This window comes from Mastigoproctus giganteus, chromosome 9 (genome assembly GCF_048544385.1).
Source record: "Mastigoproctus giganteus isolate SK-2022 chromosome 9, ASM4854438v1, whole genome shotgun sequence".
Taxonomy (NCBI): domain Eukaryota; kingdom Metazoa; phylum Arthropoda; class Arachnida; order Uropygi; family Thelyphonidae; genus Mastigoproctus; species Mastigoproctus giganteus.
In genome coordinates, this window is record NC_143583.1 from 100,550,786 (window position 1) to 100,576,882 (window position 26,097).

A 26,097-nucleotide genomic window follows, 5' to 3' on the forward strand; every position below is an offset into this window, starting at 1 on the left:
ACGATTTTTGTGAACAATACCAGAATCCAAAATTCCCCCGCACATGTTGACCTTGGCCTTAAGTGGGATGAAGGATTAAACTTCATACCTCACTTCGAACACATTAGGAAAAAGACATACGCAGCACTGTGGAGCACTAGACAAGAACTCACCGGTCTCCGAAGCCCTCATCTCATGATTCAATACATCCTTAAATGCGTTACACCGATTCCGTTGTACGCATCGACTATCTGGTCATCGGCCCCCGAGAACAACATCAAGGCCTTCTTAGGAGTAGAATACTGGCTCCTGAGATGGCTAAACAAGATTGCCGGGAAACCGTTTACCATCTCAAGAGCGGTCTTGTCTGCCAATCTGGACATCACACCCTGGAAGTATATCATCACAACCAGAAACATCTTAACTCTGGCAAAGCTACTAACGGAGAGAATAGATTCGCCGAAAGTGGGAAACGTGATCACTCGCCCCCGGATGATACGACCGAGAATAAAGAGGGAAGAACCAAGTCTCAAGTGCCAACTGACTCAATTGGACTCTCTGGGGAGATTTTTCCCAGCAAATACTGTGAATTATTTTAATAATTTAAATATAGATGCAGAGAAACTATGTACAGACAAAATGTATAGGACAGAAATCTTTGGTAATGTGTATCGGCAAGTATAAATATAATAAGACTAATTTAATAATTTATATAATAATATTTAGCATTTAACAACCATTTGCAATTAATTCATTAACTACATATTCTGTGTTTTTGCATCTCCAAATTTTGTAAATAAGTTCATGTAAACATGCTTGTAAATACTATAATGTAACCACACCCTCTAGCCACGTGCTGTCTATGGGTGTCTCGAAAGAGAAATAAACAGATAATAATAATAATAATAGAAAATGTCTAGGGCCACACACTCAATTTGAGACGGTGAACAACGTTTTAGACTTCCACAGCACGCGATGTTATTACACAACCGGGTGAAACTTGCCTTTAAGTATAATTTTAGTCGCTGCTGATCCAAAACAAAAAAAACGAGATATATTAGTACCGACCAATTTAATTTCGGTTACTGTGAAGCCTCTTTTTTTGCAATTAGTGCTCGGTGTTCTTTGAGCTAACTGCAAAGGGACACTTATCAGGGCCGCAGGTCGCAATTTAACAAATTAATTTTTAACTTTGTAGAAACTTTGGTCAGAATAGTGATCCAACCAGCATTTAATTTGATAAAACAATGTCAGAGAGAGAGGTGAAAAATGACCAACACATTAGGCGAATCACACTTGTACCATGCTTGTTCACTAATTGCTTGAGTTTCATAGCTTGGTGTGCAGCTAGTTTAGTAGGTCGGCTACCTCGCAGTTGCTTTTGTTATTTCAGGAAAATCGGAAACTCAGAGCTCTGCAATAAAACTGAGTTCGAGTACAACTATGAACCACTTCGTGGCTTAATGAAAATCGTATTACGGTTCAGTTTTTTCATCTCTAAGCACAACTAAGCCCCATTTTTAGTACGGAGTGTTGTACATTTATTCGAAATGCGTGTATGCATTTATTAATTCGCGAAATACACTTTCTCTCCCACAATTCTGTAAATTTGGATTACTAGATCTTTTTCCAATGGTGATCCAAATAATTTAAGCAGTGTATTGTGCAGAAGTTCAGAAGAGAGGCAATTAAATACAAAGTAAATTATGAAATGGAATTTTTTTTTTTTTTTTTAAGTTGGAGCTTTCCTTACAGATGTGACGAATGTTCACCAATTTCAGGCTGAAAGTGGAAAGAAAGAGATAATTACTGGTATTAACTCGATTTATCACCTTTCATATTTTTTTAAAAATTGCTTCCCTTGTTTTGAGCAGAATTTCACTCGTAGCTGTGCCCTCGCAGGTACACAGTGGATATAATCACTGTCCTTCCGCGCCGTGCGGAAAAAAGTCCATGTCCGAATACCCTCAATATTGTGAGGAATTTTTTATGGGTTTTTTGACAACGCGGCTCAATTAACTGGTCTCAGGTTTATGATTTCCCTCCAGAAACTGGGGTTTTTCGAACAAGACAAATCGACCACAGAACACTCGCAATTTAGAGACATGATATGTATTGCGCAATACAGTATGAGTCGTTGATGAGCCTAAAACCCGATAGCACTTGCAGTTAAAAAATTGGGAAATGAATTCGAATTTTATACGTTTTACGCTTGGTGTACCTGACAAAAGACTTGCATTTTTAGTTTAGGTTGATTAGAGAAATGTAACAGTTTTATACGATGTAAATTTTTAAACAGTTCTAGTTTTTTTTATGTAAACCCCAAACACGAGAGGTATTAGAACCTATAGTACTTAGTACCGTGCTTGGGTTGGAGGTTGAGAAGATGAAAGAAGATATTTGTTGACATTGGACTTGAACTTCTGTAGATTATAATTTTCATTAAATACGTATGAAGGAAGGTTGTTCCGGAAAACGGCAGTTGAATGAATAAACGAGGAAGATGAAAAGTTGGTTCCGTGAGTTTGAAGTTGGACAGTAAATGGATGTTGGCTGGTGGTGGCACGTGTTCGGACTGTTTTGAAAGAGAGAGCGGGAATTATAGAAGCCAATTCAGAAGAACAGTGCCCATGGAAGTATCTGTAGAAGAGGCATGCAGCAGAAACAGTACGTCTATGAGAAAGCGAGTGGAGAGACTCTGTTAGAGATGAATCATTAATTAACCTAACTGCCCTCTTCTGAATGGAATCAAGAAGTCTGAGAGAGGTTTTGGGGGCACCACCCCAGATGTGGGAACAACATTCCATGGCAAGGTGGATTTGCGATTTATACAGAGTGAGCAGCTGTTTGGAAGAAAAGTAAAGGCGAGAGCGAAAGAGAAAACCAAGTTTTTTAGATGCAGAGGAAGCAATATTTATAATGTGCTTGTGCCAAGAGAGATTAGAAGTCAAGGTAATCGCCAAAAGAGATATATCATTTCGCCTAGAAATCGGAGTGTCACTAACGATATGGGTTTAAGCATAGGAGCAGAAGAATCCTTTTTGCAAGATATAAGACAAGACTGAGTTTTAGAAGGGTTGAAATTAACTAAGTTGTCTTTGCCCCAATGGAGAATTACCTGAAGATCGGCATTTAAGGAATTGGTAGCAGATTTTCGAGAAGTTGAAGCTGATTGAGCAGGACAAGGTTTCTCAAAATGGAAAGTGCAATGCAATGTGCTATCATCGGCAAAACTATGGATAGGATTTCCAGTCAATGGAAGATCATTAATATACAAGAGGAAAAGAGTGGGGGAAAGAACTGAACCTTGGGGGACACCGGCATTAGTGGAAAAGTTAAGAAGACAGAGCCATCTACCATCACCCTCAGTGAGCGATCAGAGAGAAACCGGATAACCAATTACTAAAAACATTTGGCAAACCATAAGATGGAAGCTTGTTTAGAAGACCTTTATGCCAAACACGATCGAAAGCCTTTGAGATGTCAAGAGCAACTACTTGTGTTTCACCCAACCTTTCCATTGAATTAGTCCATAAATGGGTAACATAAGTCAGAATATCACCAGTGTATCGACACTGACGGAATCCATACTGGCGCTCGTTGATCAGACGGAAGGTTTCTAGGTAGTTTAAGAGTTGGCGGTTAATTGATTTCTCCATTACTTTAGAAAGAGTAGAGGTAATTGCAATGGGACGATAATTGGATGGAAGGGATTTTTCACCCTTTTTAGGATATGGCTGGATATGAGCAAATTTCCAAGCAGAAGGAAAAACACCTTTGGAATAAGAAAGTGAAAAAAGGTGCAAAGAATAGGAGTAAGTTCAGGAGCACAGGTTTTGAGAACAAGTGGAGAAATACCATCGAGACCTGGAGCTTTCTTAGCATCAAGATGCGTCAAAATCCTTCTGACATCCTTTTGACGGAAGACCACAGGAGGCATTGAATGGACCGTGTTGGGAATGGTGGGAGGTGATTTGTCAAGATCATTAATACATGAGTTGGAAGACAAATGGGATGCTAGCAGGTCAGCTTTATCCTTGGCTGAAGTGACAACAGAACCATCTGGTTTGGACAGAGGTGGGAGCAGAGATGGGCAAAAGTTGCGGCCAATAGTTTTGGCAAGAGACCAGAATGCTCGGCTACCATTAGGGCAAGAAGCAAGTTTTCTACTCTTGGCCTGTTCAAACTCTAGTTTGGACTGATTAATAACTGCTTTACAATTGTTGCGAGCTTTGGTGTAGGCAGAAAATGAGACTGAAGAATTAGAAACAAGCCAATTACGATATGCAATATTCTTCTCTTGAAACAGCCTTAGTACATTTATTGGAAAACCAAGATTTAGATAAAGGACTAGATTTTAAAGTGGAGTGTGGGATAAAGGATTCCATTCCTACTAGAATAATTTCACTGACACGATCTGAGCAAACGTTGACATCAGACGTTTTGAAACAGTAATCCGACCAAGGAAAAGAAGAAAAGAAATTCGCAGGTCATCCCATTTTGCATTCTTGTAATGTCAAACAACACGAGGTTGGGAATAGCCATGAGATAAAGGCTCCATTGGAGAAGAGACAATCACCAAGTTGTGATCTGAAGTGCCTAAAGGACGTCTCACTTCGACCGTGTACTTAGAATGGTTGTTTGTGAGAAAAAGATCAAGCGTGTTGGCTGTATGATTAGGATTGTCCAGTATTCTTGTAGGTAAATGAACAATCTGTGCAAGGTCATTAGTAATTGCCAAAAGCTTCAGCATCTCGACCAGCTGGGTCGTTGTGACTAGAAAATGGAAGCCAGCTGGCGTTGCGAACATTAAAATCACCAAGGAAAATGACCTCACTGTTAGGAAAGTTGGACTGGAGAAAGTCAAGTTGCAAAGAGAGGAAGTCAAAGAGCTCCAAGTGATTAGTGGAGTTGAGAGAACGGTAGAGACAACAGATGAATTTGACACAATGAGGTAGAGAGATTTTAAGCCAGAGAAGATCAAAGAGAGGAGATTCCAAATTGCCAAGTCTCTGACACGGAATATCAGAACGGACATAACAACAAATAACCACCTCTAGTGCACTGTGCTTATTCTATATTAAAGAAAGTTGCATAGATTTGGTTAAATTGTTGTTGATTTATAATAATTTGCGCAATAGATAATTGTAGCATTTCGATTTTGTGCCTTGTTGTCTTTTAAGATGTTTTATAGTTAGTTATGTTGATCAATTTCAAACTGTGTCTAAACTAAAACAATTTTATACCACGTATGAAGATAGTAGTAATGGCAAACGATGAAAGAAAGAGCTTCACCCAAAAAAAAAAAAAAAAAAAAAAAAAACAAACAAACACTACATAGTTCACCTATCTGGACCCTCCAAGAATTTGTCTACTTCTTCCTCGAATTTATTCAACCTATCCACTTGCACAACAATAGATGGAAGCCTGTTCCAACAATCAACCACCTGCTGGCTGAAGGCAAACTTCCGCACATCTATCCTGTAACCATCATTCCTCAACTTGAATTTATGCCCCCTTATGTGTGTAATCTCAGCAAGTGGAAAAATACCACTAACATTCAGCTTACTTAATCCATTAAAGGCTTTAAACACCTCAATCAGATCTCTCCGCAGGTGCCTAGTCTCGAGACGCTTCAATTAGCAGAATTGCAGCCTTTCTAGGTAAAAGAACCCTTTTATTATCTTTACTAGCCTGGGTGCCTTTCTTTGCACCCGTCATTGCAGATCTACATCCTTCCTAAAGTGAAGCCTCCAGACCTGCATACAATACTCAACATGCAGCCTAACCATAGCCTTATACAATGTAATAATCACCACCTTATCTCTGCTAGTAAAGTTTCTGTATATCATTGACAAAACCTAGTGAGCTGTCCTGGCAGCATGTCTGCATTACTCAAAAAATTCATGTCTGACTGCACAATTATTCCCAGGTCTTTTCATTCTCCACTACCTTGAGTGTAGTACCACACATTTGCCAGGTCTTTTTCATTCTCCACTACCTGAGTGTACCACAACGGTTGATACGTTACTCCGGGGTTACTGCTACCCATATGCAGTACCTTGCATTTATCAATGTTAAACTTCAACTGCCATTTCTCAGACTATCGACCCAATTTTCCTAGGTTTTTTTGCAGTAGCTCACCCTGATGCCTGCCATTAACCACCCTGCCAACCTTTGTACCATCTGCAAACTTAGAAATTAAGCCTGATGTACATTCATCAATATCATTGATAAATATTGAAAATAATGGGCCCAGCACTGAACCCTGGAGAAATCTACTAATAACATTAGTCCACGTAGAACAGTGCACATTAATAATTACTCTGTCTTCTTCCGCTTAACCATCCCTTTATCCATAGCAGTAACTTGCCATTAATGCCGCATGCTCCGTTTTGTAGCAGTGTTTTATGTGCACCAGTATAAAAAGCTTTCCTGAAATCCAAGTATATGATGTTAAAATTATTTTTTGCATCCAGTTCCTTGATCACTGCATCGTAATAATCTATCAGATTGGTTAGACAAGACCGCCCTTTAATAAATCCATGCAGTATAATTGCATGCATGTCCAGAAATCCTGCATTAGTTCTTTAACCAGCGATTCCATTTTTATCCCCTTCCCTAAAGAATTCCTCATGCGTGAATGCAAATACAAAATACTTGTTCATTTGTCTGCAACCTGAGCAAGGTCATAAACAGTTAATCCATAGTCATCAAGTGGTCCAATGTGATTTAACCCCTTCCTTCTACTGTTACTTACTGCTAACTGCAACAAGTGAAATTTGAGATATGCTGATTGCAAACAGGCAACTAAAATAACGAAATTTAAAGAAAACTACGAAATACAGAAATGAAACTATAATTGACAAACAATAGCCAGCCCAGTTCATGTATTCACCGAGGAAGCACAGGGGCATAGATTCGTGCAAACATGTCGCAACTGATGCTCGAAATAATGGTAGGAACCTCGTCGTACGCTGCTCATCAGCGAACACCGAAACCAACTAAGAGAAAGTTCTCGAGGAACCACAGCGATAACTTGATCATAGGACACCTGCCACCTTAAATTCCCAAACACTCGCTTTACTGTCATGGCCTGCTTATGACCAACAAAGCGACCACCACCGATACCCCGATGCGAGCAATTAGGACACAATTAACTGAAAACACGTTAACAACAGCAACCACGAAGCAGCTCAAGCAAAATAAAAGACCAAATGCAAATTTACTGTCAATTGGCGCAATCAACGGGCCTTCACATAAAATAAATATGCAAAATAAACTAACTGATAATAACAAAAAACAAGCGAGAAGTTGAAATAACAAAATATAATTCTACTTAAGGGACAGCCATATTGATAACGTGAAACTTAAAAAAAGAAAATAATGAACGGAATGTGGGCTTCCATATCTGTAAAACAACTTATGTGTGCTATTCTTTTTATTTTAGTTTTATGACATCTCCAAACACGATAGGTATTAAAACCTGTAGTACTTAGTACCATGCTTGAGTTGGAGACGAAAGAAGGTATTTGTTGACTTCTGTAGTATTTTAATTTTCAGAAAATACATATGAAGGATGGTTGTTCCAGAGAACGGAAGTTGAATGAATAAATGAGGAAGAAGGAAAGTTGGTTATGTGAGTTTTGAAGTTGGACAGTAAAATGATGTTGATTGGTTTGGAAGAGAGAGCAGAAATTATAGAAGTCAATTCAGAAGAATAGTGCCCATGGAAATATCTATAGAAAAGGTATGCAGCAGAACGTCTCATAGAACGTCTGAGACAGATTGGAGAGACTGTTAGAGATGAGTCATTAATTAACCTAACTGTTCTCTTTTGAATGTAATCTAGAAGCCTGAGAGAGGTTTTGAGGGTACCACCCTGGTGTGGGAACAGTTTTCCACGATATTTGTACAGAGTGAGTAGCTATTTGGAAGAAAAACAAAGCCGAGAAAGAAAGGAAAAACCCATTTTTATAGATGCAGAGGAAGCAATATTTGTGATGCGCTTATGCCAAGAGAGATTAGAAGTCAGGGTAATCCCTAATGATTTCTAGACAAGATCACAGATATGTGATCTTGTCTAGAAATCTCAGTTTCATTGAAAGTAAGATAATAGGAGCAGAACAATCCGTTTTGCGAGATATAAGAGAAGACTGAGTTTTAGGAGGATTGAAATTAACTAAGTTATCTATTCCGCACTGGAAAATTACCTGGAGATTAGCAGTTAAGGAATTGGTAGTGGATATTCGAAAAATTGAAGCTGTTTGTGCAGGGTAAAATTTTTCAAACTAGAAGGTGGAATGCAATGTGCTATCATCAGCAAAACTATGGATAGGATTTCCGATCAATGGAAGAAGGTCATTAATATAAAAGAGAAAAAATGAATCTTGCGGAACATCTGCATCAGTGGATAACTTAAAAGAGTCAGCCCACTATCATCACCCGTAGTGAGCAGGCAGAGAGAAAACTGGATACCCAATTACAAAACACAGTTAGTAAACCACAAAATGGAACCTCATTTAGAAGACTTATGCCAAACACGTTCAAAAGTTTTGAAATGTCAAGAGCAACTGCTTGAGTTTCACCAAACTTTTACATTGATTTGACTACAGATTGGTAACATAAGTATGTCAACAGAATATTACAGTATATCATCAGTTGATCGACACTAACGGAATCCATACTGGTGATCATTCATCAGATGGAAAGTTTCTAGATAGTTTAGGAGTTGGGGATTAATAGATTTCTCCATTACTTCAGAAAGAGTAGAAGTGAGTGCAGTGGGACGATAATTGGATGGGAGGGATTTGTTACTCTTTTCAGGAACTGGCTGGATATGAGTAAATTTCCAGACAGAAGGGAAAACACCGGTGGAATGAGAAATTATTAAAAAGGCGACATAGAACAGGAGTAAGCTTAGGAGCACAGATTTCGAGAACAAGTGGAGAAATACGATCAGGACCTGGCGCTTTCTTGGCATCAAGACTGATCAAAATTCGTCTGGCATCCTTTTAACGGAAGACCACAGGACGCATTGAATGGAATGTACTGGGAATGGTAGGAGGTGGTTTACCAAGATCATCAATATATGAGTTAGAAGAAAAGTAGGATGCTTGCAGGTCAGCTTTAGCTGAGGTGGCAGTAGAACTATCTAGTTTTGACAGAGGTGGGAACAGAGATGCCAAGGGTTGTGGCCGTTAGCTTTGGCCAGCGACTAGAATACTGGACTACCATTCGGACAAGAAGCAAGTTTTCTACTCTTAGCCTGTTCAAAATCTAGTTTGGACTGATTTAGCTATCGATATTTGCTTATGGGTGGTACAGGGAGATTGCTAGTTTTATGTCGGACAACAGTTGCGTCTCTGGGTGAAGTTTGGCTCGAGTTTGTTAATTATAGTTTCATTTTGATTTTATTTTATTTTTTTTTTTTTTTTTTTTGATTTGGTAGTTGTTGGCGCATCGGCATCTGTGGCCATATTGCACCTCCCAAGGTTTTTGTAGTACTTTGATCCAAGCCCGAGGCGGGAATCGAACCCGCGACCTTTGGGTTGCCGGGCAGGTACTTTACCCACTCGGCTAGCCCGGTCGGCTTTTGATTTTATAGTTTTATCGATTATTCTAAACTTATTTTTAATATTTGGTGTTAGTACTCGGCAAGTAGCAATCATCATACATAGTATACACTTATTTTAGTTTAGATGTAATTTGTTGAATAAGCCATATTTAATTTATACTTAGATTTAAATTTCCCACTGTTTAATTTTACTTCTCATTATCGATATTAACAGAAGTCTCCTTTCATATATGCTGGACCAAGACATAAGATAATTTCATTTATTATTATACGACTGCAGGTATATTCAACGCAGTGGTTGAAATAAAATTCGTTACCTGTGTTCGATTTAAACCACGGAGAGACTTTCTGCTCTTATTCAGATTTTTAAATGCACAGTGGATTCATCTATTAAAGTGTTGCTATACAATTTAAAGACTATCATTGTTTCCCAAAGAATAAAAAAAAAGCTTGGGTACGATTTCAGAAAAGTAACCGTGCTGATCGGCAGAATTCTGCTCTTGTGTATTGCGCTTTTTGTAAAAAGGACTGCAGATTACTCTTCACCATTTCTTAAGTTCAATTTACTGACGAGATTAACCAAAAAAATTGGAAAGGAGCCAACGGTTTTGTATTGCTCTTTAATTTCTTCCAAATGTGTTTGATATATGAAACAGATTTAATGAAGTGTTGCAATTATTTAAGGTAAATGTCTATAGAACTCAGAAAAGAAAAGAATTGGGTCTTGAGCGTATTTTACAATGTGTTAATTGAGGAAAAGTGACTGAAATAACAAATTAACCAGATGCACTTCTCTAATTAGATAAAGAGTAAGACATTGTACGTCATATTTTAGCCATTCCGAACAGTAATTTCCAAATCGTTTGCCCACTAATGAACACAACAGCATGTCTTAATTCTGTTTCGTTAAACATACCCAAGGTAACCCTTAAACGTGCAAACGTTATCTTGGTGAAAAACATCTTTGGACGTTGTTTGAATATCAAGAATTTACGATGTACTATAAACATCCCAAACACTGGATCGATCGAGAAGAGCGCCTAACGGTAATACCAGCTCGTTGCAATATCGGTTTCTTATCTAAATAGGATAGGTGGAATATGTGGTTAAAGTGGATAATAAGACAGCAGAAAGTTTGCCGTTTTGTGTTATATTGAGTCACAATTTACAAACATTGTTTACACTTGTTCATGCAGTCTTGAACGACTGCTTCGATCGAAGCATTACGATTCTCATTTGTTTTGTGCAATTCGTTCAGCAGTTGAAATATATTTGCATTCAATCAAATTCCTTTGGGCGTCTTCCACAAAGAATAAAGCGGATTGTAATATCATTATACAAACATTGCGATTTGTAAAAAGGACATTCTGTTGTGTGTTAAATGGAAAATTATTCGCAATGATCATCAGCGATGGTTATATTGTAACTGCCAAGTATAACACCATGATTTGATTTGCTCTATAACTGTGTGTAATTAAACTAGCAGATGATGAATTGGGAGCGTTAAGGAAGACAGCCAATCGTACAGGAACGTTGTTTAATTAAAGAGCAACTAGAATCTTCTGAAATTACAGACCAACAACTGTAGTCATAAACTACTAGGCCACCTGCCCTATCATATTATCGATTCGCACGAGGAAGCAATTGTGACAAGCAGTAATGCAGGAGAATTTCGAGGCCGGCAGCAACGAAACCTTTCTCTCCTTTGATTCTGTTTGTTTTATTGATAATTTAATGCTATTTAGTAAAGTTTTAATTGTGAATTAGTAATTTATAGAATTATATTATTGATCAGATATTTAAATATTTTCAAATAAATTTTAGTTTCCTATTGATCACAATTTTATTACAGTCTACATTATGCCATTTTTTTCTCAAATAGGAAAGATATAATTTTATAACTAATATTTATATATAATATCTTTAATACGCAATTAATACGTTATATTGATATTAATTGATACATCTGTTCACCGGTCGAATTTTTAAAATCGGTCGACAAAAGGTTGATAATTGGGCAGTCTGATGATGGAACCAATCTCAGTTGGCTACATGGACATTAGTCATTTCTAAAAAGAAAAATTCTGAGCGTTGCCACCATCATTGGGGGATATTATCCCCAAAAAACGGGATAATTTTTTTTTATTTCCTACAAATCATCCAATTTTTAAAATTATGCAATTGATTAAAATTAAAACGTATATTTTACTTGTACTTTAACTCTTTAGCAAGTTATATAATTTAAAAAAGCATTTCAAAATTTTAAACTACGAATTTTAAAAATTTTAAACTACCGATTTTAAACTACGTTAAATTTTTTTTTTTAAATAAAGAAAAAATTTCATATTTTTATTTTGATGCATATGCGATTCAATGAAATTATAATGAATATTTACGTCTACCAGATATAATGCAGAGGGTAGCAGTTGGTAGAATCGTCATCCTCTCCACGTCTGGTGAAGAAGACCAGAGTTCGAATCCCGTTGATGACGTGGTATTTTTCAAAACGTGGCTGGTTTAGTCAGTCTTAGGCGAGGGTGATATGGTGGTTTTTCTCCCGGAAACTCTGGTTTTTCATCCAGTAAACAGAAAATCGATCATAGTACATGCGAAATTTACAGACAGTATGTACGGAGCAATACAGATTTAGTTGCTGATGCTCCTAAAATCCTCCTACTACTGTAATGAAGAAATTTATAAAAAGGTGAAATTGTTATATTAAATCATTTGAATACAGCCTTAGCATTGAATAAATAAATTTTCTGTTTAGTCAGAGGAATTTTACATGATAGAAAATCGTCGTATTTAGCAATTACGTGGCCCGAACCAAGGTCAACTCAAAGGCTGTTACTATAAGGCTACGTCAGGCACCTGTATTATAATTAGGTTACTGTATGGTGACCCTCTGGCATTTCCAGACCTCAATAAAACTCGGTTCCTTACCTAAAACAGATTACACAGCAACGAAATTTCGTCTCGAATCCACAATAACGTAATACTGACGAAACTGGAGAAATGCATCAAGCTTTGGCCAACAGACGATAACCAGACATTCGGTGTTTGTGTCAACAAACCACACGAATTGTACAACAGGTAGCACGCTCTCCTTGTCTACACTTTCTCGGCAAACGCTTTACCGTAGGTAATCATGTTATATCGATCGCAGCAGCAAATGCTTTGTGGTCAGTGAATATTTCATCAGTAGTCTACCGTAGCATTTCTGCTGTAACACACACACACCACACGATTATCTGTTAGTGCAATGAACGCTGCTTTCCCTTACAGCAATGCAAAAGTAATTCCAACGAAAATAGTAAAAGTTGAAAAAATAGGAAAATAAGCATAATTTCAATCTTCGGTGCAGCTCTATTACATCTCACACGCTTTCTTCATCGAACCAATCAGTGTATTTCTCGAGAGGAGAATTATTTTGGTTGGTCTCGGAGGCATTCACGAACTGCCTTCTTGACTTTTTCATTTGACGAAAAATGACGTCCGTTGAGTGCCTCTTTCAGCTACCAAGAAAGGGGAAACTACTTCGCGTTGCCTGAGTGTCGAGTATGTGGTATTTCTTTGGATGAGATGAATTACTACTAGTTGACTCGCTTCCCTTGCTGAACCGCCATTCTACGATAAATTATTATTAATATCTAGCAGTTCTTAATGGCTTTATCCTTTCTGTACTCAAAATATGAATTGCAGACGTGCACTGCTCACCTACGATGATAATGATAGCCTAATCGAATAGTGCACTTGCGCTCGGCGTCACCATTACACTTTAAGGAATCCATGCTGAAAGAGTTTTATTAATTGTTATAATTTAGGAAAGAGTTTTATTAATTGTTATAATTTAGGGACCTTTGCGCTTTTTATTAGAATCGCCCTCGTAATTTCAAAAAGCACCATTTTGTTTGTGTGATGGTATTAAAATTCTTAAGTTGTGATCTCAGGAATCTTATAAAACAATTTTGAAAAAAATTTCGAAGATTAATTTATTTATAGCAATAGGAAAACTTAAAGGGTTTAATTTTCCAAAATATGTATTTTATTGAGAATAGATTTAATGAAATAATTTCGGACCGGGACGTTAAAAGGTTACGTCAATAGGTATATCCGATCATATCAACATTAAGAAAAGTAACTAACTGGTCTTGATTTATGCAAATTTTGCCTTCTATAGATATGACTCGTATCGGAAGTTGAGTCTGAGATCAGCAGACTAATGTTAGCATTGCTGAAAAAGAAAGCATCAACCAAATTATTTCCAAGAACTCTTACTTATGGTAAAGCAAATTTCTGGTGGCAGTGCTAAAAGTTTGTCTCCGGGATGAATGAACTCATCTTTCTTTAACATTATTTAACACAGTAAGGGAAATTTAAAAAAGGAAATACTGCGGTATCAGTCTGCCAGTTCAAAGTTCGACTTGAATAAAGTCTATTTTTAAGAAATACACTGCCCTACTATTAATATCCGGACATCCCTTCATGGATGGGGAAACAGGCCCTATGCATGCAACACGTCACAGAACCTGCTATAAATATGCACATTGGGTTTGGACATGCACGATGACACGTTCAACAGAATTGATCACCTCACCAAATGCTAGATGCCGATTAACCTGGTGTTAAGGAGCGCGAATCCTGGACTGTAGAGCAGTGGAAAACAGTCCTATGGACAGACAAGTCGAGATTCACACTCTACCAGTCTGATGGCCGTTCCTGAGTTGAGAATGCCAGGGGAACAGTTACTTCCTGATTGTATCCTCCCAACAATGAAGTTTGGTGAAGACAGTGTCATGGTATGGGGTTCCTTTTCATGTTTTGGTTTGGGCCCACAGTCATTATCGACAACCATGAATGCTGCGCAGTAGCAGAACAGCGTGGACAGTTATGCACTTCCAACGTTATCGCAATACTTCGGGAAAGGTCCATACCTGTATCAGCAAGACCACGCGCCATGCTATACTGCTCGGGTCGTAACAGAGTGGTTTGAGGACATGGGTGTGAAAGGGTTGAATTGGCCAGCCCAGAGTCTGATCTGAACCCTATCGAGCATCTTTGAGATGCATTGGATTGTCGGATACGTGCATGTCGAGATCGCCCAAAGAACAAGGCCGAACTGGTGGCTGAGCTGCGTTAAAGGCCGAGTGGAGGGACATATCACCTGACATTTATAAAAAACTGGTTGAGAGTATGCCGCGAAGATTGAAGGCCGTCATAAAAGCAAAAGGTTTTTCAGCACAAAATATTAAATGACAATAAAAGTTCTCCCTTTTTTTTTGTCTAAAGGCAGGTGTCTGGATGTTAATGGTAGGGCAGTGTATGTACATCTTGTTTACAAAAATTTCTTTTGAGATGTTTTCGGAGCTCTAAGGAATAAAAGTGATCTCATGAGAGTCGGGTGAATTCCGAGATTGCAACAATCCAGTTATTGCTGTATCCGCAGTAAAGTTGTTGTAGAATATGGTGGTTGCAGATCACAGGAGTTCTTCCGAAAGTACTCCAAAACATCCAGAGATTTACGCAGAGGGTAGAATCGTAAAACTAATTCTCCCCAAATCTAAAAAAAGCTTATTAGTGAAGGAAACCACATTATTTGACTATTCATCGATAGGCACAGTCCAGAAAAACCTTAACATTATTTTTTTTTCTTGCAATAAGACATAATCAGAGTATTTTTAAAGGAATTTTTAGAACAGCATAATTTGTATGAATAAATCTTAAAATGAGTGCTCGTTCTAGAACTGAACTTTCTCTTTTAGAATTGCATATTTCAAAAAAAAAAAAAAAAAAAAACCAAATGAATTCCACTTGGAATGGATTCCACGTAAACCAATTTAACTAAAGTAAACATCAGCGCATTGTATAAATTCAGTGGACTTTATTATTACAGAATTACACGACTGTGTCATAATGTCATGTTTTCAATAGATTGATTATTTAAATGACTTTGGCAAAGAATGTTTTAATTTCGTTCATTGCTAAGTAGTTTTCTACGAGAAGTCAAGAGTGCACTAAATCCCCTAATTGACGCTGTTTGACCTTGATTAAGTTGTCAGATTATCGGAGAAGCGAGCTCTGCAAGTAAATAACGTCATAATGCGGCGACCAAGTTAAAAGTATCCTTCCACTACTTGCTGCTAAAGATAGGATTACACAAGAGAGTTACCCGTTTAATTACCGATTCCAGCGGATTTAATTATTCTTGCTGACATGCTGATTCTGAAGTGTGTAGAACCGTTGCAAAGTCTGCGATGGCAGTTTCGAAAACCCAGTTCACCCTTATTATGATGTAATCATATTTAAATGCATTAGCAAAAACATTCGTTAAGTTTCTGATATTAATAAGAGATGGCAACAGTTTGGCTCGCTGTTGCAAAAGTGTTATGCTCTGATGAACGGGTGCCCTAGATTTTCAAGTACGTGCGCGACTGCATTTCCAACTTTTCCTGTCTGATTAGACTAATTAGAGAGAGAGAAATACGAACAAGTAAGCAATAACAGACGATTATTATCTACCCTGCTCCCTGGAAATCATTTTGATGTCCCCTAGTGCCACTTCATTGGCATTCTGCTATGCACGGACAAACCGAGCCCTAATTTCTCCGGTCTCAGGACTGAGAGTGGTGGAGAGCGCCCTTATAAAATTTTGAATTAGACTTGAATTTAGACTATCGGAGCTGATTACTTATCTACTGCTTTCTTTCAAACCAGTTCAAAGAGTTTATGTAGGAACAGGTAAACCGGTCATAGAATACATTGACGCCTTAGTTGCTTTAAGCTAGTGGCATAAAGAAATTGAGGGTGAATGTTATGTGGTGATTTTTTTTTTAAAAGGTTGATTCCATAGAGGAAAGGTTATTTGGTACCTATCGATATCTATAATTCAACTGAGTCAGTTAATACAATTCAAGTGATCTAGTTTTATTTTAATGAGGTGTGCATATTTAAAATAGGTAATTTATTCCAGTTTGCATTTTGCTCTGAAGGATAACCACCATCCTAATAGGCACATACCTCTGGGCGAAGCTGTATGAGCATTTTCCTAGAATGGAATGATCGTATCAGCAATATTCTATAGTACCACGTTGCGGGATGCATTTTGAGAAACCAGATCCTTGTTTGAGTTGAATTACTGTAGACTGAAAATTTCAGGAAATGTATAAGAATGAGTCTACAGATGAACTGCGAATAGATGCTGAGTAGTTAATGCAGGTATTCGAATTAGTTTGGAAGAAAGAGGTGGAATTACTGATGCTAATTCAGAATACCCCTAGAAAAGGGGTGCAGGAGAAACTGCACGTCTGTAATAGGGAATAGAGCGAGTCTGCAAGGAAGATCATTAATCACTGCTCCTTGTCTTCAAAATAAATTAAAATGTGCGAAAATCTGGACGATATTACCGTACTAACTCCTCTGTCTTTAATTTCCTTTTTTGATGTCTGTCTTGTTCGTTGTGCATTCTTTCAGGTAAGCTTTAATTGGATCATGGTGACAACTTTGGCTATCTTCTTTACTTCGATGAAGTTGAAGATATCTGAAACGGTCTCAGCCACGAGTATAATCTTCATTAAAAAGTTTATGCCAACTTCAGTAACTGTTGTAGAAAGTTGATTTGGAGATTTTCAAGTGGCGTTATTCTTCATCGGATATTTTAGATTGTTATCCATCCATTGCATCTCTCCACTCGTACAATCAGTATTCTAGTACGGTGATGCGTTTTTTTTTCTGTGTTCAAGTTGCTGCTGACCGGATTATGGCACCATCAGTTGGAATCGAATATATTACACTTGGACGTAGTTTGGAGTATACCATTGGGTGTAAATATTGTTAGTCAGTTTTGCAAAATTCTCAGCTGCTCATAAATGGCTACGCTAATAGGCGTTTAAAAATGACTTTGCCAGAGCTCTTTCCCCTTACTAATCATCTGAGTTAAGGTAATAAATTAACTAGATAGTTATAAACATTTTAACGACTAACATTAACTCCCGAATGGCAGGGATAACTCAAAAATCGTAAAAAATAACCTGTTCCCGAAGTGAATTTCTGCTTATGAATAACATCCTAAAACTTGATATTTTGACTCTACTCTTTACCAAATTACAAAATATGAGCTTTATGTAATCTAACCTTTGATATTTTTAAAACCTTCGTGTCCTAAAACATCTGCTTTGTGTGCTTATTACTCGCACCTTCGAAAAAAAAAAAAAGAAATGTCGTGAATTACTGACATCAATAACCTTCATCCCAGACAGTTTAAATATCTACTCCACCCCTCTAAAGAAAGCAAGTAAAACTAACTACGTGACACCTTAACGTCGTTGAGAATATTACCTTGAACTGAATGTAGGTGACGGAGAGATGTAAAGCAAGATAATCAGGGTGGTATCAGTTTTAAAATGTCACGCTCGATGTAGGCCATTATCTCTTTTTTTAAATATACGCACAGTTCCGTCATAAAAATACTTCGTTGGTTAGCTCATCTCGGAATGAAAAACCCTGTCAGCTAGTTCCAAAGAAGAAAAGTTTGAAAGTTGGTGTGACCGGCTGCGATGAACAGTAACGTCATCAGGATGCCCCTTTCACCTTAATTGTACGATACTTTTTCCCCTACGTACATTAACGTTTTTAAACAAAAAATTAGATATTAGACCTATTTATTCATCGGTTTCCCAAGTCGCTACACTCATGATTGGTATTCAGTAAGAATGAGCAGCATGGAATCATTCGAAGACTGTCTCAAGATATAATTCTCTCATAAACTGCTACGCATTTTGTAGAATACAAAAGAATTATGCGAAATATTAGATTAGCATGCAACATATTCATTAGAGTCAAAACAGAAAGCTCGGAATATTGAACTCCTCTTCAGCAGATGGATCATATCCAGGGAAAAATTAATTGCAGCCTTAATGAAGAAAACATTAACTTTAAAACTATGGGGCAATTTGGAGAGCATTCTACTATGTACCTTTTTGATTTGTAGACTTGTTTCTTTAATAGGATTTTGATGACCGAATTAAGCAAAATTTACGACTATATTATCTTCAACTCATTGAACTATTTTAATAAAAGAATGTATTCTGTGTACTTTCAAAGGTAGGACAGAACAATGTATTATTGCAATGAATCTTCGCTAACTGTCAAAGAACGTATAATGATGATGGCTCTTTGAAATAATTGAAACGGAATAATTCTTAGAATTTCTCCTCTTTCCAACGAGCTTATTCAGTACAGTATTCGGCTTTCCATTATGAGAACATAGCTACTTCTAATCAGGCACGAAATGTTTGCGACAGCGAGTTATTTTCCTTAATAGCCTTTTGTTTTTGATTATTTTTCTTTAGCTATTTGTGCCGGCCGCATTTACATAAAATATTAATAAAAATTGACAATTAAATATAGCATGCTATCCCAAGATTAAACCATTATAGGTCTTAAGCCTGATGGTATTCTCAAGATATTCATAAATTAAGGGAGAATAAATGCGAATGAACTATGAATCCCAGTAAACCTTTCAAACTGAAGCTGGAAACGCTATATTTTTGAAAGGTGCGTGCGATCTTGATGAAAGTATATAAAATTATCAGAATTACCCGTTGAAGTAATTAAATTTTAGAACCAAATATATTACCACAAACGAAATTCTGGAAATGAATATGAATGCGCTTATGATGAGATTGAGAGTTGAGCAATGGGAGAAAAGGACACTGAAGTAAGAGTATTCTCAAGATGGTAAGCTGTAGGGTCAAAACGTTAAATGTAAGATGCAGCTAATGGTGAACTACATGATCGATAGGGCAGAGAGCGCCTTATGGCAACTTTCGATCTATCAATTGTAAATGATTGTCATCAAGATTCCCTAAAATTATTTTCCATCGACGTCTTCTAAAATTATCAGATTTTTCTCAGAAACGAAATTTATAGTGTAGAACTGGATACGCAGTCCCATTGAGTCTGTAGATGTGCCACTGTTGTGAGGAAGATATTGAGGTATTGTCGCGCATTGAGTTGGCTGGTCTAACATTCCAAATTTCAAGAAATCATTCTCGAAATTTTGCCTACATTTTTCGTCCAGCAAATAGACAAATCAATCTTAAAAAATACAATTTAGAGACAGAATAAGCTTTTTGGAGAGAGAGTTCATATTAAGTATAATGAGAATAAGTAGTGTTTTTATTCCACTCGATATATTGTGGAAGAAAGCTTGATAAAATGGGATATTTGAAGAGAACGGTCGTTTTTTTTTTAATAATATCTATAGAAGGAAATGTAATAGCCAACTATATACTAAACAAGCAAATAACTGAAAATAATATAAAATTTACTAAACAAATACACTATTATCACACCATCCAGCGAGTTCTCATTGTATTTCAGGATATACTGATGAAGAAAAGATCAAATTAGGGATGTTTACATTAAGGCTGAGCGAGACATTTTAATCATAATGGCAGACTATTAAATGCACGTACAGGGAAAAAACTGTCTCCATAGTTTATAAGCAGCGACATAAGAGAAAAAAAGAGGAATATTGTGACCCATTTGGGAAACAAAAGAGAGGTGAATGTCTGCCAAGTACAAATAAAAAAGAAGCGAGGGAAACCTTGGCTGTTTACGGACGACATTCGTCTTGTTTACAACGGACACCTTTCAAAAAAAGCAGGACGTTTTTTTGGTTTCGTACAAACCATTCTTAAAACAAGGAAGAAGAGCGCAAGAATGTGGAGCTCATCGGTCACTTACAACTTTTATATTCTTACTGCACTTAAAGTATTATGGTTATACTCTATTCTGGTTATAAAAGGTGAACTGAAGAATCTTTGCCCTTGGCGGCGAACTGTGAGGGTTATTCCAGGCAGAATAGAAACAAAAAGTAAGAATTAAATCTTCATGTAATATCTCATTACCCTCCGTGGCAGCAAAGTGCATATAAGCACCATCCTCCGCACACTATGTGGAAAAGGCACGGGTTCGAATCCATCGGTGACGCGAGGAATGTTTATAGGATTTTTATTTTTTTTTGGCAAAATGGGTGAGTTATTCGTTCTCAGGCATGTTTTTTTTTTTTTTTTTTTTTTTTTTCGCGAACTTTAATTTTTGATTCAGCAAACACAATCGGCCACAAACCATAGGCAGTTTACAAGGAGTTCTTGCTCTTAGGTTTTTTTAGGAGCATCGCAACTAGGGCCACATTGCTCCGAGTTTACTGTCTTTAAAAAGAGTTTTAGGAATTTGTTTTAGGATGAATGGATATAAGTTGATTATCTCCTTGTATAAGAATGGCCTGACCATTCTTATACAAGGGATATACAATTCTTATACAAAAGCTTGTCAATGATATATAGGAATTTTGCTAGCAGGAATAGGGAGGTGATTATCCCGTTATACAAGGCAATGGGCAGGTCACACCTGGAGTACTGTGCACAGGTCTGGAGGCCTAATTTTAGGAAGGATGTAGAGTTGCTTGAGCGAGTACAGAAAAGGGCAACAAGACTGGTGCTTTTACGAAGAGAGGCTTAAGTTCTGCAAATTGCAGGTCCGGAGAGTAGGCACGTGCAAGGTGATCTGATTGAATTGTATGGATTGAGCAGGCTCAGTGCTGATGGGATTCTTCCTCTTGCTCAGATTACAAACCTTCAGGGGTTATAAACTGAAATTGAGGAAAGACGGTTGTGGAATAGATGTACGAAAGTCTGCCTTTAGCCAGCCGGTAGTTGATTGTTGGAACAAACTTCCATCTGTCGTTGTGGATGTTGATAGCTTAAATAAATTCAGGGAAGAAGTGGACAAACGTTTGGAGCGAATGGTTGGGTGAAATGGGAAGTTTGTTTTGGTTGATGCTTAATAAGCTTGCTTTCTTGCATCGTATGCCTCTACTAATGTCAATATTCACCCTAAGAATTTAGTTTTAAGATGAATGAAAGAAGAATTTAGAGTTTTAGGATGAATGAAAACAACGGTTCTTTACAATCCCTTTTTATGGGGTTTGTGTTATTCACTTTCATGTTATGGACAGACACAAGAGACTTCAAATGAAAATGAGGAGCCAGGAAAAACTGGGAGCAAGAATTTGTGCCACAAGAAATAATTAGGAGTTGTATAGAAACCTACAGATCCATCTGAAGTGGAAAATTTAACTGGAATAAAGAAAATACAAGTAGGCTTTAGGCTACTTATATAATGATGCCTTTTGTGCAAACTTACGTTTGCTTTAAATCCCTATGCATACAAAATGATGCATTGAAGGCAGTGTTCGAATGATGTCATATTTGCAACACGAATCGTGTTATGTCGGTCTCTGTGAGCCAAAGGTCTGCTCGAGTGTAGGATAAATAAAAGAAAGTAATTTTATTGTATAAATAAATTGTCCTATAAAAATTAAAGTTTCATAAAGCACTCATTGAGCTGGGAAAAAATTGTTATATTCACCAATACGTAGTCTACCCATTTAGTTTGTAGGTCTATGTCAAATCCGGTTTTAAGGCCTAGGCTCAGAAAAAGTAAGTGTCTGATCATCTATATTTTTCTTTCATTCGAGAATGAATCGAAAATGCAAGAAAAAAAGAGCTATGAAAATAAATGGACCTGTCGTTCTGGATTCCATAGTTTAAGGATAGATGAATTCTGTATAATCCAGAAAAGTTATTAATAATAAATGACATGAAGCTTTCAGGCTTAAATGGGCACCTTCGTCAGCAAATTCTAACGTGATAAAGACTTTAGAGAAAAAATTTAAAAGAGTTTTGCGCGCAGTGATGCGTGCATCGACACGTGATTAAACATTCAAGTACTAGATTGCTACCCATTTTTGTGGCATGGACATGTGTGGATGTGCTGCCAGCGTTTATCCTGTTTCAAGATAGTTGCCTCGAAGATAGGGTATAGCCTCGTGCCCTTGCAGCGATTCATAGTTCTTGAATTGCACGAAATGTTAAGCGACTCTAACCAGAGGCGGTAGCGAAAGTGTCGATTGGTCAATCACTTGGTAGCTGCTACATAGGAGAGAGCTCGAGACGCCTTCAAGACCGCCTTTCAGAGCACGACAGGTCAATTCACCTTGGTAGAGACTGATCAATCCGCAATCGCGGAACACTTCTGGACGACCCACCAAGACCTTAACCCTAAGCGCGATTACCTATTAGGAAATAGGTGAAAGTCCGATGGTGCTAGACCTGGTGAAGATGGAGAATGGTCCAAGATTTGAACGCCGCACTTATGCAGTGCAGTCATGGCAATGACTGACTTGTGAGCAGGTGCGTTTTCCTTGTGGAAAAAAAAGACTCCTTTGGTGTTTTCACGCAAACGCCTCACAAGGTCTGTGTAAAATGTGACTGTGGCCTTTCTTGAAGGTAATCCACTAGCAACTCTTCTTCCTCATTCCATCTTTCCAACAGAAGGACTCAACCATCGATTCCTTCTCCCTCCTGAAAGAAAGCCAGAAGGAATTTACCTGGCTATCTTTGGAGCCAGGTGAATTCTGACGGCCTCGGTAGCCGAATGGTCAGGAGCGGAAGTGCAGTAGCACACGGTCAGCCCCTGACCGCTAAATACAGTCGATCTGTCAACCCACACTGGATTAGCGTGGCAGATTATGGTTAATTTCCCTCAACGTGAATCGTTGAGGAGGCTTCCATCCTGCAGTGGATTGATAATGGCTGCAGTTTACTTTTTTTTTTTTTTTTTTTTTTACCTTTGGAGAGGGAGAAGAGCTGTGTTTCCATGGTTTGAACTACTCCTTTTTCTCTGGTTGATAGTGACGGACCCACGTCTCATTCAATGGTCACAACCCTTGAAGCCGACCGACCGGGCTAGCCAGGTGGGTAAAGTGCCTACCGGGCAACCCAAAGGTCGCGGGTTCGAATCCCGCCTTGGGCTTGGATCAGAGTAAAATGCAAAAACTTTGGGAGGTGCATTATGGCCACAAAAGCCGATGTACCAACAACTAACAAAAAAAAAAAAAAAAAAAACACGTTGAAAAGTAATTAGCTAGATCTGTTTGAAAACGGTGCAAATGTTCACTTGACAACTCTTAGGTGGTTTTGATCTGATTTTGATAACTTTGGGACCCATCGTGCTGACACCTTTTTATAGCAAGAACCTCTCTTATTATGTGGTATGCACGTTAGACAAGATGCTCAAGACGCTGACAATGTACCGAACTTTCACTAGTTGATCATTCTCCACCAGATCACGCACACTGTCAACAACTTTTGGAATGATGGACGTTGCAGTCTTCTAGATCTTCTACAACGTGGATCATCTTCCAGGCTCTCCCTCCCTCATTTAAATTCTTCTGCCCACTACTTAACCGTGGTATAGGAAGGGCCATCCTCTCATGAATTGTCTTTTGCGTTAGTCCCTTTTTCTGAAGTATTGTGCGTATTTGACTGTCTACATGGTGCCTGATTCCGTCCATCTTTCCTCATTTACACAACTTTGTTGAGTTCAGGATCTGTAATTAAAATAGACATTGAAATCGCACGGAACTTGGTGGTGGTAGTAGTAGTAACGGAGGCATGCGATACAAGAAAGCAAGCGTTATCCAAAAAAAAAAAAAAAAAAAAAACCCACAATTTCACACATCCAATCCCTCTAAACGTTTGTCCAGTTCCAACCTGAATTTATTTAAGCTATCAATTTATACAACGACAGATGGAAGTTTGTTCCAGCAATTAACCACCGTCTGGCTAAAGGCAAATTTCCGCATATCTATTATACAACTGTCTTTCCTCGATTTGAATTTATATCCCGTCAGGTTCGTAATTTGAGCAAGCGGAAGAATCCCATCAGAATTCAGCGTGCTCAACCCATTCAAGGCCTTATATAAATCAATCAGATCAGCTCGCAGGTGCCTAGTCTCCAGCCGCTGTAATTTGTAGAATTTAAGCCTTTCTTGGTAAGAGCACCCCCTTCGTTTTCCTCACCAATCTTGTTGCCCTTCACTGTACACGCTCATTCAACTTTACATCCTTCCTAAAATGAGGCCTCCAGACCAGTTCGCAGTACTCAAGACGTGGCCTGACCATTTCTTGATACAAAGGGACAATCACCTTTTTCCTACTAGCAAAATTCCTGTGTATCCATTGACAATACCCCATGACCTGCTGTGGCAGTCTGTCCGCATTGCTCAGAAAACTTCATATCTGACTGCACAATTACTACCAGGTCTTTTTCATTTTCTACCACACTAAGTGTAGTACCAAACAGTTGGTACGTTTCTCTGGAGTGAGTTCTACCCATATGCAGTACTTTGCATTTGTCAAACTCCAGTTGCCGCTTCTCAGCACATCTGCCGAAATTTTCTAGATCATGTTGCAGTAGCACACTGCCATTACTGTTATTAACAACCCTGCCAACTTTTGTATCATCTGCAAACGTCGATATTAAACCTGATATACCTTCATCAATGTCCTTGATAAATATACAAAACAACAGTGGACTTAACACCGAACCCTGGGGGACTCCATTAATAACGTTAGTCCACAAAGAGCAGCGCCCATTGATTACTACCCTCTGCCTTCTTCCACTCAACCATCATTTTATCCATTGTAGCAACTTACCCTGAATAACATTCTTCTCCAATTTGTACAGTAATCTTCCATGCGCAACTGTCAAAAGCTTTCCTAAAATCCAAATATATGATATCAAAATTATTTTTTGCATCCAGATTGTAACCAATCATAATAACCAATCGAATTTGTAAGATAGACTTTCCCATGCTGTCTGAATTATTACTGGAATCTTATCTAGATGATCCTGCAATGCATCTTCAACTAGTCACTCCATTATTTTCCCCGGAACAGAAGTTAAACTAACTGGTCTGTAATTACTCGTGTCACCTTAGTGGGTTAGTATTTGAAGTGGAAACATTAAGTAGAAAATTTTTAAGACGGTTCCACTATCCTTTCATACGAGCGAACTTTTTAAATCCCCTCTTATTGTCACGGTGGGCTTACTTTATATGCTAAATCTTCAACTCTGTTGAAACAACAGCTGTATATTTGCAACTATATCTCTTTTCTCTATGTTGACAACTTGGCTACTAATCGGTTTAAAATAGCGTTAATGCATTACATAAAGGAACTTAACCAAGCCTTGTTAAATTATTTTCTATGGGAGAATTAATTCCTAGTTATGCGATTTCATCTTGAATGAATATTTTCAGACCTTGTTCAAAGATGTAACCTGTGTTATTAGTGTAAGTAAATATTTTATATGCGAGTACATTAGAACTTTGAAATGTATTTGAGTAATATATTTTATAATCAAATAAAGGCGTACTTACTAATTGTAACCAGACGTTGGAGGTCATGATCTGGTTCTTTTCATTCTGCAATGGAAACAAAAATACATTTGGATTGGATACAACTTGGTAATTCAAAAAATAAATGATATGAGTATCGAGAACATATGAGTATCGAGAACAGGTGCAAAATAAAATTGCTTACTTTAAGGAAGATTTTGTATTATTTAAGAAATCTCAGTGGAAATTCGTGGCCATGCTTTCAACAAAATCTCTTGAAAATTTTGATCCTTTA

The 26,097-nt window shown here is 37.7% G+C and overlaps 1 protein-coding gene across 1 annotated transcript in view; it reads right to left on the reverse strand.

Annotated features, from left to right (window-relative positions):
• LOC150080593 (acetylcholine receptor subunit beta-like 1) overlaps positions 1 to 26,097 on the reverse strand; it is a 186,028-nt gene that overhangs the window by 48,759 nt on the left and 111,172 nt on the right. Inside the window, exon 3 of the mRNA XM_090381681.1 lies at positions 25,845 to 25,889. Within this exon, the coding sequence (XP_090237807.1) occupies positions 25,845 to 25,889 (45 nt within the window). The remainder of the gene's footprint in view (positions 1 to 25,844; positions 25,890 to 26,097) is intronic.